Here is a 17,164-nt window from a genome sequence, read left to right on the forward strand (position 1 = left end):
TAAACAAGCAGGATTTGCTTTTGTGGAGAACTGTAAACAAACTACACTGTTTGTGTGAAGAGTGACACTTTGTTTATAATCAGCAGATTCATGCCAAGACATATCAAGTCACTCAGATAATATGCTTTTGCAAAGGACCTCTTGTGAATGACACAGCACAAATGATTAAGCTTTGGTGATTACACTCTTCATGAGACACACACAAACATAAAAATACAGTCTTATAAACATGACGGACCTCTTCCAGATTCTGTCTCTCAGATTTTGCTCACAAGTTATTTGTCAGCTTCTGATGGATAAAGAAATCAAAGGGCACCTGCTGATTAGCAACCATGGGGTGGGAGCAAATCGCAATCTGTGTAATTCCAAAGCAAATTTCTTAAATACACAGCCATATCTTGGCCTACACACACACACACACACGTATATAGGATAAGGGGTAAAGACCCCTTAGGTCATTGAATGATGATGGGATTGCACCTAGAAAGCTCCATTGTGAGGCACAATTCCAGGCAAGGTTGTTTATGGAAGACCATGCTATCCAGCCTTCACCACTGAAGATATCCAAGGGAAAGGCAAAGACCGATACAGCCTGGCACCAGTGACATAGCAACTCATTTCTACAGATGAGTGAACTGGAACAACATGAAACAGAGTGTCTTGCTCAAGAGCACAACACACAGCCCAGTCTGAGAATCAAACTCATTACCTCGTGATTGTACGCCCGATACTTTAACCACTGAGCCCTGCTCCTTATATTATATCCTTTATTTTTATTCCCTCCACTTTAGTGAAGGTGGAGGTATTGTTTTCAGTTGTGTTTGTTTGTTTGTCCGTGGACAAGATATCTCAAGAACCACTGAATGGGTTCGGATGAAACTTTCAGAGATGTTTAGCCTTGTGACTGGCATGAACTGCTAATACTTTGCATATATAGTAAATTCAAAACATGAAGAACAAACACAAGAAAAAAACAACAATGCGAGGACGTGACACATGAAAAGTATTAGCAGACACTCAGGGAAGGAAAGAAAAGTGGTTTTACGTTTCAAGCAAAGTTCTTCGTGAGAAACAGGAGATGGAGGAAAGTCCAGGAGAAAAGGAAGATGGAGGTAAAAAAATCACCAACGATTCACATGTGGTTACATTTTGAAATCTTATATATATATATATATATATATATATATATATATATATATATATATATATATATATACAGGGTGCATAAGATATTTGAGGACAGATTTATGTTTATAAAAAAAAACAAATATATAATAACAGATAACTTTATTTATCAAAAAATGCTATGAGGATAAAAATAAACCTTCTTTTCTATAATGTTATTCAATAAAGCCACCTTCAGCTTCAACAACTGCTTCTATATGAGATCTAAATCCTCTCCATGCTTGAATCAAGTGGTTCTGGTTCATTTTGGATATTACTCTGACTATGGCAGCTTTCAAAGATTCTTTGGTGTTATAGGCATGTTCATTGACTTCTCTCTCAACAACACTCCACATGTAATATTCTAATGGATTGAAAACTGGGGAATTAGGAGGCTAAATGTTAGGGGTTATATGATCATGAAAATTTTCAGCCATCCATTTCTGTGTTACTAGAGCCATGTGTGATAGTGCAGAGACTAACTGAAGGCCTTCCATTGCATACACTGTCTATCCAGGGCTTTGCAATTATTTCTGGGACCTTAATGTAAGCAGCAGAGTTAACTCTTAGGCCTTGCGGAAAGAAGTAAGGAGGCATCGCATGTCCTTCATTGCTAACAACCCCTAAAATCATGACAGGTGCAGGAAATTTTGTATGCATAACACTTGGAACTTCAGAAGGGTCTGCACAAAACCATCTTCTGTCATTTCTTCTGTTAACTTTTTGATCTTGGTTGAAATTTTTCTTGATTGAGAAAAATCAAATCTTCTTCTACTGGATTTTTCAGTTTGTTTAAGAGCCTTTTAAATCTGGTGAAGTGATTTTCCTTTGGTTTTTCTGACAAATTGACTTTCCCTCATCATATAAGACTTATATCTGATATCTTCATGGATAACATTTCTGACTGTTACTTCTGGCACATGGAGATCTTTTGCAATTGACCTCATGGACTTTCTGGGATTGTAATCAAATGGTCTGTTGAACTTGCTGGATAAATTCAGGTATTCTGATGATTTCAGAGCATTTAGAATGCTTGTTTTGCTTTGCTAGTGGTGATACATTTCTATCTTCAGTCTTTAGCTCCTTACAAACTTTGTAGACAAAAGATCTGGCAACTTTTAAAAATTGAGATATTTCTAAATCACCATGCTGAACCTTTATAATCACAATATCAGCATGCCCCTTCATTTCTTGAGTAAGCTGCGGGTCTGCCATGATTATTTTTTTAAACAAAGATTATACAGAATTAGCGAAAAATGCAGCAATAACCCCAAAAAAGTATATCCTCAAATAACTTGCACATCTTCTGTGTGTGTGTGTGTGTGTGTATATATATATACACGACAGGCTTCTTTCAGTTTCCGTCTATCAAATCTACTCACAAGGCTTTGGTCAGCCTGAGGCTATAGTAGAAGACATTTGCCCAAGGTGCCATGCAGTGGGACTGAATCTTGAATCATGTGGTTGGGAAGCAAGCTTCTTACCACATGGCCATGTCTCTTTTACTTGTTTCAGTCATTAGACTGTGGCCATGCTGGGGCACCACTTTGAAGAATTTTAGTTGAATGAATTAATACCAGTATTTATTTATTAATGCCTTGTACTTCTATTGATCTCTTTTTGCTGAACTGCTAACTTGTGAGGACATAAACCCACTAACGCTGGTTGTCAAACAGTGTCAGTGGGACTAAACACACACACACACACACATGATGGGCTTCGTTCAGTTTCCATCTATCAAATTCACTCAAAAGGCTTTGGTCAGCCGAGGGCTATAGTATAAGAGACCTGCTGAAGGTGCCATGCAGTGGGACTGAACTGGAAATCATGTGGTTGGAAAGTAAGCCTCTAACCACACCGTCACACTTGCACCTATATATGTATGTGTGTATATCATCATCAGCATCTGTTTTTCATGCTGATATGGGTTGGACCGTTTGACAGGAACTGGCCTGTCTTAAATTGTTTTGACATGGTTTCCATGGTTTGATGACCGTAAAGTGGTTGGCATTATGCCAACCACTTTACAGAATGTGCCGGGTGCATTCATGTGGCACCGGCATGAGTGCATTCATGTGGCATTTGCATGAATGCATTCATGTGGCATCAGTATGAGTGCATTCATGTGGTACTGGCATGAGTGCATTCATGTGGCACCGGAATGAGTGCGTTCATGTGGCATTGGCATGAGTGCATTCATGTGGCACTGGCACCTATAAAGGACATGCCTGATTGAATGGATGACAATGGTTTTACTTAGCTTGATGCATCTTCCCAACTACTGCAAAGCGTCACAACTCCTGGACCCTTGTTATTTCCTCTGAGGCCCAGCGTCTGAAGATCCGTTCTCACCATTTCATCCCACACCTCTGAGGGTCTACCCCTCCCACTGGTTCCCTCCACAGCTCAGCACTTCTTTATGCTGCTGTCCTCATCCACATGCATCACATGACCAAACCAGTGCAAGGTGTGCGTATATATGAAAACAGTGAAGGTATGTGGCTTAGTGGTTAGGGTATTTGGCTCATGATTGTGAGTTCAATTCCTGGTGATGCATTGTGTTCTTGAGCAAGGCACTTTACTCCAGTCCACTCAGGGCTAGCCTTGTCACACTCTGTGTTGCGCTGAATCTTCCTGAGGACTATATTAAGGGTACACGTCTGTGGAGTACTCAGCCACTTGCATGTTAATTTGACGAGCTGGCTGTTCCATCGATCGGATCAACTGGAACCCTTGTCATTGTAACTGTTGGAGTCCCAATGATATGAAAACAATTGAACATGAAAAGTTTGATAGTGACTTCAAAGTCTCGGTTCATTATACGTTGACAGCTAATTACCTGAAATTTTGAAGGCTCTCTCAAGATTTTCCTCAGAAAATTTCTATACATGCATTTATACACGTATTAATATGTATCTATAAATGTATTTGTACATGTATGTGTCCATCTGTGTATATGTGGATATGTAAATCATCATCAACATCATCATTTAGCGTCTGTTGTCCATGCTGGCATGGGTTGGACGGCTTGACCAGGCTGGCACGCTGGAAGTCTGCACCAGACTCCAGTCTGATTTGGCGTAGTTTTCTATGGCTGGATGCCCTTCCTAACGCCAACCACTCCGAGAGTGTAATGGGTGCTCTTCCATGTCACCAGCATGGGTGTCATTTGTGTGACACTGGGGTGTGTTTATGTGCCACCAGCACAGGTGCCAATTTGTGTGACGCTGGTCTGGTATCTGTCATGACTGCAATTTTGCTCGGCTTGATGGGTCTTCTTCTCATGCATGGCATAACGCCAAAGGTCTTGGCCATTGCCTCTGTGAGGCCCAACACTTGAAAGGAACTTAACCACTTTGCCTCCATGAGGCCCAGTGCTCGAAAGGAACTCAGCCTCTTTGCCTATTGATATATAAACATGTCTGAGTGTGTGTATACATCTGTGTGTATGTGTGTGTATATATATATATATATATATAAATGTCTGAACGTGTGTATACATCTGTGTGTATGTGTGTGTGTGTATATATATATATATATATATATATATATATAAATGTCTGAACGTGTGTATACATCTGTGTGTATGTGTATGTATATATGTATGTGTATGCATGTGTGTATGTGTGTGTATATGTATATACATGTATGTATGTATACAAAAATACGTCTAAGTGTGTGTGTATGCATACATGTGTGAATATATACATGCATGCATGCATACGTACATAATTAATTAATCAAGTGTTATTTTACAACCGGTGCGAGTTGCAATTAAGCAAAAAGTGTTAAGTAATTTCATTTATTCAAATCTGAGCCTGCAAGAGAGTCGCTTCAATCGCTTCTCGTTTCCTTCCTTCTCTGGTCACGCGTAAAACCACCTTTGGGATGCCCAAAACATTAATTCTCCTCACCGTCGTGGCAATTCCCGAATCCACATATTTTCATATTTAGAAAGGTTGTTCGGGAAAGAAAGACGGAAATGAAGAAAGGGACACGTCCTTCGTAAGATCCACTTTTAAAATTACCTTCAATAAAATTGGCCATTACTTAGTCAATTATTAGAAACCGTACCTAAATCTTCCGTTAAATCTCTCTGTACCTCCTTATTTCAGGTAAAGTCATTTTACAGAATGTAGTCTCCTTCATACCTCGGGTGGCGTGGGGAGAAATTGCTGGTCACGCTGTAAATATTTGATGATGATGGTAGTGATGGTGATGGTGATATGGCTGCTCGAAAAGACTTGACCTGTGGCTAAACAACAAGAAAGAAAGTATTACCATTGAAGCGACCAGGATCCGATTAAATCGATCGGAACCTGTCACCAAAATTATCAGCCTTGCTGCTTTGCAATCACCCTCTGCTCGGGGAATATCACATCTTGCATCTCTACTCTATTTAGCTGTTGCTTGTGATAGTGGTACTTACTGATTATTACATAGTAGCAGGGCTACTATATACTTGTCTACTATAATAGCCTTTCTTCCTTCTACTGTAGTAGCAGGGCTACCCCCCCTCGTGTTGAGGTGGCAACTCCCAGCATGCTGCTGTTCTTTCTCTCTGTTTTTGTTATTTTGTTCGTTTCACAAGCTGGTCAGTCGTGCACATGCGCGTGACAGGGAGCTTTTTCGTGGATGCCTCTCTCTCTTTCTCCCTCCTTCTGCCTTTAATTAATATTATTGTTATATATACATGCACACACACACGCTCACACGTATATATATATAGCGTCAATTAATTTGTCTTGGAGAAGATAGTTGATTAGAGAAATATCGTTCTTGCAAACTGAGGTGTCATTTGGCCGTTTATTTGTGTTGTTTTCCCCCACCCCCAAACAGAATTAATTGACTTCTATGAACACAAAAAGAAAAAAATAAATAAAAGAGCGAAATTGATTAAGAAAGCAATAAGAAAACAAAAAAACAAAAATGTTTTAAGTAATCAATTTAGCAATCAATAGCATCAAATAAATCGATTAGGAACGAAAAAATAGTGCATTTATATATAGTTATATATATATATTTAAAGATACTTTAAAAAAATTCTTTGTTTATATATATAACAATATCTAGCTGTCTATCTGTCTGTGTGTGTGTATATATATATATATATATTTAAAAAGGAAGTTATTTAAGAAATTTAGACCATGACTCAACGCGGAGTGAATTGGTCGGATAACGAAACGTTGAATCTTATAGACATATGGGGTAATGAAGAGATCCAGACGGATTTGGAGAATAGCATTAGGAATTGGCATGTATACGAATACATCCGACTGAAGCTGTCTGAGAGAGGCATCCAGAGATCCGTGGTCCAAGTGAAAGAGCGTATGAAGACACTGAAGAAGATTTACAAAAGAGGTTACGATTATAACAGGTATGCCATGTAGCTATTTCAGATCCAATACAACCACGAACACCTCCACTCCACTATTGCCAATTAACGCTTTTAATTACTCGCTAATTAAGCTGTGGAAGTGGTGATGATTGATGATGTTTATTTTATAATCGAATATGTTTTCCTTTTTTAACCAGTTTCGAAATTATCTTTTTCTAAACATTCAAACCTAATTTTTTTTTTAACGTTCTAAATATTGGGTCGGAACATTTTTTCATTACACACCGCCTTTTTATTAACGACAACGTATTCTAAGAACGAAGGTGCTTAATTATGATTAATTATAATTTTCAAAGGTCGACTTTGCCTTTCTTCCTTTCGGGGTGGATAAGATAATACCTGTTTAGCATTGGGGTCGATGTAATCGATTAATCTCTTTCGCCCCAAATTGCTGGTCTTGTGTGCCAAAATTTGAACCCGCACGCACACGCACACACACACACACACACACACACACACACACACACACACATTGCCAGTATTTTTTTATAAGTCTGGTAACTGTCAAAATTTCGCCATCTGATTTACTGGATGTTCTCGGCAGTTTACTGAGAAATCTATTTATTCACTTTGTTTTTTTTTTCATGTGCTGCTGATTGCCAAACACACACACGCAATTTGTTTTGCTTCCGTGGCCTCCACCTCGGTCATCCCCTATCGAGCGATGATCAAAGGCGTTCCAACCGTGAATATTTCACCTCTTTATATAGATCTATGCAAAACTGTGTTGTCCAATGTGTCCTTTATCTTTTGTTCTGTTTTTGGAAGATTGACAAATGTGTGATTTGAGGCATTTTTGGCTGCCATTTCGAGCAGCTCAAGCCTTTACTTTAAGCCTCTTTCGTTTACTCGTGTTAAGAATATATTTACTAGACAACAAGATTATCATTAATTTTCTTTTCTCGCTCACTATATTTCCATACAATAAACGAGGATTCTTCACTTTTTTCTTTTACTTTTTTGATGAAAAAAGATTCAACTCGGACAAGTGTCTTCTACTGTAGCCTCGAGCCGACTAAAGCCTCGTGAGTGGATTTGGTAGACGGAAATCGAAAGAAACCCGTCTGAAATGCTTGAAATACGAGACTAGAAAAACAGCCAACAACTGATGAAGGGTTGTTCTTTATGTTTGTTTTGTTTTCCATTTGTGTTTTTCGTTGTTCGAAAAATAATTCATATTCCATGTACTCGTACTTCGTATTTTTTGTTGTACACGTTTCATGACGTCCTGTGCCCACATATGCATGTATATATATATATATATATATATATATATATATGTATAGATGTAAGTATGTATATATGCCTATATATATATTGTTTATATATATATATATATATATATATATATATATATAATGCTCCAGCATGACCACAGCAACTTGGCTGAAACCCATAAATAAATTTAAAAAAAATATATATATATACATAATGTATGTGTGTGTGTGTGTGTGTGTATGTAAGCCCTCTACCGTCAGACAAACGGTGTGGGTGTCTTTTACCCTTTTACTTGTTTCAGTCATTTGACTGTGGCCATGCTGGTGCACTGCCTTTAGTCGAGCAAATCGACCCCAGGACTTATTCTTTGTAAGCCTAGTACTTGTTCTATCGGTCGGTTTTGCCGAACCGCTAAGTGACGGGGACGTTAACACACCAGCATCGGTCGTCAAGCGATGTTGGGACAAACACAAACATATACACACACACACACACATACATATATATATATATGCATATATACGACGGTGCTTGACTGTGCATCTTTGATGTTGCTTGTTAGCTGACATCATCCATAGATGGGTTAATTTCTAAAAAATTAAACCCATTAGATTTCCACTGGATTATTTATTATTGGCGCCAGGAGCTGGCGCGCCAATCATTGTAAAGTCAATCAATCACAAGTCAGATAGGTTATAAGTCGACGACGACCTGTATTTTCCCTCATTATTGATAACATAATCCCATTTATTTGACAAATTGTTGATCCCTCAGGTGTAAAATTTTTCAGGTTTTGAAACCTCTTCACAGTTAATAAACAGTTTTCCCTCTAAATAATGTTGCAATGATCTGAAAAGATAATAGTCAGATGGAGCAAGGTTAGGAGAGTAAGGAAGATGAGGCAAAACTTCCATATTTGGTACTGTGATCTTCTCCTGAGTGACTCGAGCAATATGTGGTCCTGCATTATCATGTAAGGACATCACCCTTTTATGATTGACCAATGACAAGTGCTTTTTCTCTGAATTTTGGCATAATACTTCCAACTGAAAGCATATGGCTCAGTGGTTAGAGTGTTGGGCTCACAATCATGAGGTAGTGACTTCGATTCCTGGACCAGGCTGTGTGTTGTGGTCTTGAGCAAGACACTTTATTTCACACTGCTCCAGTTCACTCAACTGTAGAAATTAGTTGTGACATCACTGGTGTCAAACTATATTGGACTTTGCCTTTCCCTTGGATAACATCAGTGGCATAAAGAGGAGAGGCTGGTATGCATGGGTGACTACTGGTCTTCCACGAACAACCTTACCTAGACTTGTGCCTCAGAGAGGAACTTTCTAGGTGCCATCCCATGGTCAGTCATGACCAACGGAGATCTTTACTTTTACTTTCAACTGAACATGGAACTTCTCTACATTAACTGTTTTGTTTTGGTTTAACACTTCATGACAGATGACACCTTTCATGTCCCACCAAACATAGAGCATAACATTCTGATTTGGGTCCTAATCATTGTTGTTTTCACTGGACATGATGATTAAAGAGAACCTCACTTTTCATCACGTGTTAATTCTCTCCAAGAAATGTTCAGTAGCAAGTCTACTTTTCAATGAGGAGCATAGGGCAACTCTTTGATTACACTGAGAAGCAATTGGATAACGAGGAACCTGCTGACCAAGTTGAGACACCTTTCCTAATTAATGAAAGTGTTTGCTTTGCTAATTCTCATGCAGTTTGCTTTGGATTTCCCTCAACTATGGTTTTCAGAATATCCATATTGACAGAATTTTGTCATCTGGATTGAGGGGAAATCTGTGTGAGAAAAATTGCCCATGCAAAACTGGTCAAACCATTGTTGGCATGTTTGGACATTTAAAGTTTCATTTCCACAGAAGGAATATTTCTTGCCATTTCCTTTATTGAAGAGCACCTTTGAATTCATGTCTAATCAAAACTCATTTTAAAAGGATATAATTGATAGGAATTTAATTACTCTGATATAAAGTAATCTGCAAAGAAAAGGAAAAATTAGAATGTAAAAATTGATGCTTATTTTACCATATATATTAATAGCATCATCTTCAATAGCACCATCGTATCTGTGCTCCTGTATGTGAGTGAGATGTTGGCTGCTGTTACAAAGAGGGTAGAACACCAGTTGGCTACGATGCAAAGGGCTATGGAAAGATCCATACTTGGGATATTATTACGAGAGCATATTCGGAATGAAATAACTCAAGAATGAAGCAGAGTGAATCATGTGATTGCAGAGTATCAAAAGCACAAGTTCTTATTTCTTTACTACCCACAAGGGCTACACACAGAGGAGACAAACGGATTAAGTCGATTATATCGACCCCAGTGTATAACTGGTACTTATTTAATCGACCCCGAAAGGATGAAAGGCAAAGTCGACCTCGGCGGAATTGGAACTCAGAACGTAGCGGCAAACTAAATATCGCTAAGCATTTTCTCTGGCGTGCTACCGTTTCTGTCAGCTCGCCGCCTTATCCGAAAGCACAAGTTCTGCTGGGCTGAGCATGTTGCAATGTTCACAGACAACAGGTGGAACCGTGCAGTTGCCGAATGGTATCAAAGAGGTCAGAAAAGGCCATTTGGAAGGTCTCCCCAATGATGGGCAGACAATTTAGTCAGGTAATTTTGGATCAAGATGGAAAAAGAATGGCACAATCGAGACAAAATTGGAAGTGCATTGTGACTAGCGGTATATAACAGCACCTGATGGTCTGGTCAGTACTGTGATATTGTAAAAGTACCTTTAAAGGGATCATGTTTCTCTCCAACATATGATTATTAATAAGGCATCAAGAGCTGGCAGAGTCATTAGTGTTGCCAGGCGAAATGCTTAGCAGTATTTCATCTGTTACAATCTGGGTTCAAATTCCACTGAGGTCGACTTCACTTTTCATCCTTTTGGGGTCGATAAATTAAGTACCAGTTGAGTACTGGGGTTCGATGTAATCAACTTACCCTTCTCTCAAATTTCAAGCCTTGTGCCTATATTAGAAAAGATTATCATTATTATTATTATTATTATTATTACTACACTCTCTGAGTTGTTGGCGTTAGGAAGGCCATCCAGCTGTAGAAACTCTGCCAAATTTAGATTGGAGCCTGGTGTTGCCATCCGGTTTCACCAGTCCTCAGTCAAATCGTCCAACCCATGCTAGCATGGAAAGCGGACGTTAAACGATGATGATGATGATGATGATTATTAAGGCAGTGACCTGGCAGAATCGCTAACACACCAGGCGGTATTTTGTCTGACTTTACGTTCTGAGTTCAAATTCTGCCTTTCATCCTTTCAGGGTCAATAAAATAGGTACCAGTTGTGTACTGGGATTGATGAAATCAGCTTGTACCCTCCCCCATATTTTAGGTCTTGTGCCTATAGTAGAATGGATTATTATTACTATTATTATTATTATTAATTCATTTACTCCTGTTTTTAATGTTAAAAATTGCTTTTCTTCATTTGAATCTTTTCTCTCTTTTATCTTTCACGTCTTTCAGTCATTAGACTGCGGCCATGCTGGAGTTCTGCCTTGAAAATTTTTTAGTCAAATGATTCGGCTCCAGTTAATATTTTGCTAAGCTTGGTACTTATTCTATTGGTCTGTTTTGTCAAACCACAAAGTTATGGGGATGTAAACACACCAACACCATTTGTCAAGCATTGGTGGGGGGACAAACACCGACACAACAACACATACACATATATATAAATATGTATATGATGGGATTCTTCCAGTTTCTGTCTACCAAATCCACACACTAGATTTTGGTCAGCCCAAGGCTATAATAGAAGACACTCACTTGCCCAAGATGTCACACAGTGGAACTGAACCCAGAGCTTTGTGGTTGGGAAGCACACCTGTACCTATGGGAAGCCACACCTGCATCTATACTCTTTTACTCTTTTACTTGTTTCAGTCATTTGACTGCGGCCATGCTGGAGCACCGCCTTTAGTCGAGCTAATCGACCCCAGGACTTATTCTTTGTAAGCCTAGTACTTATTCTATCGGTTTCTTTTGCTGAACCGCTAAGTTACGGGGACGTAATCACACCAGCATCGGTTGTCAAGCGATGGTGGGGGGAACAAACACAGATACACAAACACATACATATATATATATATATATATACATATATACGATGGGCTTCTGTTCAGTTTCCGTCTACCAAATCCACTCACAAGGCTTTGGTTGGCCCGAGGCTATAGCAGAAGACACTTGCCCAAGGTGCCATGCAGTGGGACTGAACCCGGAACCATGTGGTTGGTAAGCAAGCTACTTACCACACAGCCACTCCTACGCCTATGTTAATTAATTTTTTAAAACTTAAAATTTTAAAGCTTAAAATTTTCTTTTGCGTTTTATTTTTCAGTAAAAGTGGTCGGAAAACGTGTCGCTTCTTTGATAAGCTGGATGAAGTTTTGGGCAATCGTCCCCCGTCTATACCTATGATGTTACTAGATAACCCCATGTCTACTGAGGTTAAAATTGAGCAGTATTCAGCGGACGAACATCTCCTTAATGACAATGACAATGGTAAATTCACTTTTTTTGTTTTTCTTTTATTTTTTTATTGCTTTTTGTTGTTGTTGTTGTTGTTGTCTAGTCCAGCTGTGATCTGAACATGAACTCAACTCCTAAACAAAGAATGAAGACTATGATAATGGCATCCACATTATCTGATGTGCTTACTTTCCCAGTGGAGCCTTTGTCAAATTTACACCTTGCATCCTCGGGCCACAGGCAGAAGCATTACTTTGCCTGCTGGAGTTTTAACACTGTCTGATGGATGTGGTCAGCATTTGTGAAGGATGCAGTGAATTCGTTGGGCAGAACTGGCTCAACCTACCCCTGTTGAATGCCACCACAAGTACAAATACCGTAAATCCTCGAGTATAGTCCACCCTTGAGTATAATACGCAGGGGATTTTTAGGGGTCTGTATCTGTGAAAGACCTAAACCTCGTGTATAATACGCACCCCTTCTCTAACTTGAGTCAAGGAGGTCTATATAACGTCCTTGGTTTGTAAACGTATATACGGTAACGTCCTTTATTATTATTGTATATATATCATAATGCAAACGTGTAGCTTTTTTGTGCACTTTGTTTGCAGAAAATAAAGAGATAACAGTAATAACGCCAGTGAAAAATAAATATTAAGTAAATTGCCTTTACATATTTATCACTTAGGAAATTTTGCTTAGAAAATATTTTTCATTTTTAACCTCGTATATAGTACACACTAGAAATTTTGATCTTTAAATTTTGGGAAAAAAGTGCGGATTATGCTCGAGGATTTACGGTAAGTACGAATGCAAGATCCCGCAAACCTTAGATCAAAGACAATTCCAACTGTTTTTCAAGATGGCAAGTTTTTATTTAGTGAAGTCACATGGCATAATGGTCAGGGTGTTGTACTCAACTCGTGATTGCAAGACGGTGGTTTCAGTTTCCAGACTGGGCGATGTGCTGTGTTTTGATTTCAGGTAAGTACATCGCCATCAATTCACAGCAGGGAAAGTTTAACAGGAAAATATATCCATAGTATCTCATCATAAATAGTTATAAATTATTTTATTGAAAAAAAAAAAAAATGGTGAATTGATGATGGTAAACGTTACCTGCAATGAAATGACGACAGGGAAGTTCCTCTGTGTTGAAATGATGACGGTGAACTTTCCCTTCGGTGAATTGATGACGGTGGAACTTGCCAGATATGTTGTGTTCTTGAGCAAAACATCTCATTTCACATTGTCCCAGTTCACTCAGCTGTAGAAATGAGAGTAACCCTGTGATAGACTGGCATCCCATTCAGGGGCAGTGTTGGGATCTTGGTCCCATGGAAACTGGGTAACAGGCCGTATGAATCCCAGGGTTCAAGAAAACTTCAAGAAAATTCTGATTCAGCAGCTTTTTCTCCCTCTTGATCATAAGTTTGCTCAGTCAAGGCTGACCTGGGGCTAAACAACAGCATCAGATCAAGAGAGAACACATTAAGTAATATAGTCCTAGATAGACTATGTCTGAAAAAAAGTAGAGATGGGGTGGTCATAGCTGGAACACCTTGAATCATAAGTCTGCTTGATGAGGACTGCTGTCCTGTGGTTAAACAACAGCCACCTTATTTTGTAAGTAGATTCCTATTATTCAATGTCATTAAATTGTGTCTTTATTAATTAATGGATTCATTTGTTAATGAATGAATTAATTAATTATTGATTAATAAATTTTTAGTGCCAGAAGTGAAGTGTATTTCTGATGCAGATGCTGAGGATTTGGCCATGAGTTGCATTGCTATTGAGGAAACGTCCCCCAGTAGTCGATCCCCCACACCTTTACATACCAACCAGTTGCAGACGTCACCTATCGGACAGTTGTCAGGTAAAGTCATCAAACAATTTTTACTTCTATAGATATATGCTTAATTTCAATAAAGAACAAAATAAGAATTTTTAACACTAACGTAAAAGCGGTTTTATTATTGTATGGGGCTGAGACATGGCGAACAACAGTTAAGTCAAATAAGCAAATACAATCATTCATCAACAGGTGCTTGCGTAGTATACTTAAAATTAGATGGCCCGAACACATAAGCAATATGGAGCTATGGCAAAGAACGAATCAAGTTTCGATTAGAGAGCAAATATTTAAGAAAAAGTGGAAGTGGATTGGTAGCACAATTAGAAAAGACACACCAAATGCAGCGAAAAGTGCTTTACAGTGGAATCCGGATGGATATAGAAAGAGGGGTGGGCCTAAGAACTCGTGGCGTAGATCAACACAAAAGGAACTAGAGAAAGGGGGACATTCATGGCAGAGTATAAGTACAGAAGTGAGAAATTATGCGACATGGAATTCAATTACAAGTGGTCTATACTCCGCGTTGGAGTGTTAAAGGCAAGAAAGAAGAAGATATATGCTTACAGTATACAACCATCATCATCATCATCATCATCATTTAACATCTGCTCTCCATGCTGGCATGGGTTAGATGGTTTGACACGGAGCTGGCTAGTAGGGGGGGGGGACTGTCCAAATTCCAGCTGTCTGTTCTGGCATGGTTTCTATAGCTGGATGCCCTTCCTAATGCCAACCACTTAACAGAGTGTGCTGAATGCTCTTTATGTTCCACAGTTATGTACACTTACAAACACACACAATCTCATACAGTTACACATACACACACAAACACACTATCTCATACAGTTACATGCATGCAAACACACACACACACTGTCATCTTCATATTTTTCATTTGTTTATTTTTATTATTGGAATGATAACATCAAGGGAAGAGGAGGGTATACTGAGTGACTAAAGCAGACTGCCATTGTCAGTTTCATAAAGGAGGGTGTACCGAGTGAGTAAAATGGACTGACACAAACACTTTGTAATTTAATAGCTTTCAATGTAATACCTGTTAAACAGAAATTATTTTTATTTATTGAAAATTTAATAAAATTTAACTTTTTAGACATCTCAATGCTTCTAAAAGCAAACTTCGTTTGTTTATTTACGTTTCTTGTGATTGGAATTTAACTTATGAGAGCGTCTCATAAAGCGAGATTTATATAACTTATATATTTGTAGTGGGTAGTTTAGCTTAATTGGTCAAAGCATCGTGACACGTAATCACGGAGATGTGAGTTCGAGTCCACAGCTAGCGACGTACACTTTTCTCTGCAAAATAGGGGTAGTTTATCCTGTTCAGGCTATATTATTAGCATTATTCTGCGATTGAGAATTTAAAATCACTTCTTTAACTTAATAAAATCTAATCATAAGTAAGTGAAATTATGCTAAATACAACTAAACTGAAAACCTTTTCTCCCTGGCCATATTGGCAATTCTGAAAACTTTTGGGTGCGGATTTTACATGAGTAGAAGCTTTTTTTTAACAAATTTTTTCCTGAAAAATCACCTGCGTAAATTACACAGGTGTGCAATTTCCATCGGTTTTTACGGTATATATATATATATATATATATATATATGTATATATATATTTATATACACTGAACCACAAAAGAAATGTGATGTTTTTAAATGTCATTTTTATATGGTAAATTGTGAGCATTTATTTCGGAGATGTAAGTGTAAATATTCCAAGTTGTGCTGGTTTATGGCTGAGACCCAAATTGCAGGTAACCTTTCAACTTTCCCTGAAGCAAGACACCAAAATGCAGCTGCATTGAATGCCATGGTTGGCAGTCGCAAACAATTGTCATGAAAGCCAAAATGCACGTGCATCTTGTGGAGGTTATGGGAATAAACATCAACTTGAACCGTGTCCCTGGCATTCGTAATTTGGACGCATCAGGTATGACCCAATTGTCAGCAGTGCAAAGGGAACAAGCTATCAGCCGATTGCAAGCAGGGCAGCATGCCCTGGTTGTTGAGAATGCTTACAATGTTCATGTCAGCACCATCTGTTGCCTGCAATAGCAATACAACACCAGCAGCACTGCAAACTGTGCCTGCAGAGGGCCCCCCCCCCCCCCCCCCCGGGTGACCATGCCCAGACAGGACCACTTTATCCACCTGCAACACCTCCGTGATCACTTCAGACTAGCCAGCGTGATAGCTCGCAAGACCATTGGCACTGGACAGTGACCCGTCAGCGATGACACTGTACAACGTCGACTGGCTGCCAACAACCTGCGTTGCTGTCATCCTGCTCAAGCGCCTCTCCTCACCGCCTGCCATCATCAGGCACGACTACAGTGGGCAACACAGCACCAACATTGGCAGCATCAACAATGGAGGCCGATAGTCTTCTCTGATGAGAGCCAGTACTGCATTTCCATCTTGGATGGAAGAGTGAGGGTGTGGCGTTGGAGGGGGTAAATGCTTCAGAGACGCATGTGTCACGAAGAAAGACCCGTGGGGTGGCCAAAGCATCATGGTTTGGGGTGCTATAGACCTGAATCAGAGAATTGGGCCCCATGTGTTCCAAAATGTTGGTGCAGGCAGAGGGAATGGCATCACAGTGCAGTGCAATGTTGACCAATTCCTAAGATCTCACATCATGCCCTTCTTTGCACCTCACCATAGCCACGTGTTCCAGTAGGACAATGCTCTCTCTCCCACACAGCCAGGGTCACTGTGGACTTCCTGCGTCAGCACAACATCAGGACCATGCCGTGGCTGGCTCTCAGCCTGGATTTGAACCCAGTTGAACACCTGTGGGATGAAATCCAGAGATTGCTGAATCAGGTGTGGAACTGGAGGCAGCTTTCCTCAGGGTGTGGTCACAGGTGCCAATGGCTTTTGTGAACCGCCTCATGCACTCCATGTACCAATGGTGTATGACCATTTTGAACACCCATGGAGTTCATACACAG

At 39.4% G+C, this 17,164-nt stretch overlaps 1 protein-coding gene across 2 annotated transcripts in view; it reads left to right on the forward strand.

The window, feature by feature from the left end:
• Positions 1-17,164, forward strand: part of LOC106871749 (uncharacterized) — a 34,846-nt gene that overhangs the window by 8,554 nt on the left and 9,128 nt on the right. The window contains exons 1-3 of one of the 2 annotated variants that reach the window (XM_014918376.3): positions 4,791-6,541; positions 12,192-12,355; positions 14,055-14,201. In XM_014918376.3, the coding sequence (XP_014773862.1) occupies positions 6,312-6,541; positions 12,192-12,355; positions 14,055-14,201 (541 nt within the window). In that variant the 5' untranslated portion in view covers positions 4,791-6,311. Of the gene's footprint in view, positions 1-4,790; positions 6,542-12,191; positions 12,356-14,054; positions 14,202-17,164 lie in introns of those variants that run through there. The other variant, XM_014918375.3, reaches the window with a different exon arrangement.

This window comes from Octopus bimaculoides, chromosome 26 (assembly GCF_046866305.1).
Source record: "Octopus bimaculoides isolate indiv1 chromosome 26, ASM4686630v1, whole genome shotgun sequence".
Lineage (NCBI taxonomy): Eukaryota > Metazoa > Mollusca > Cephalopoda > Octopoda > Octopodidae > Octopus > Octopus bimaculoides.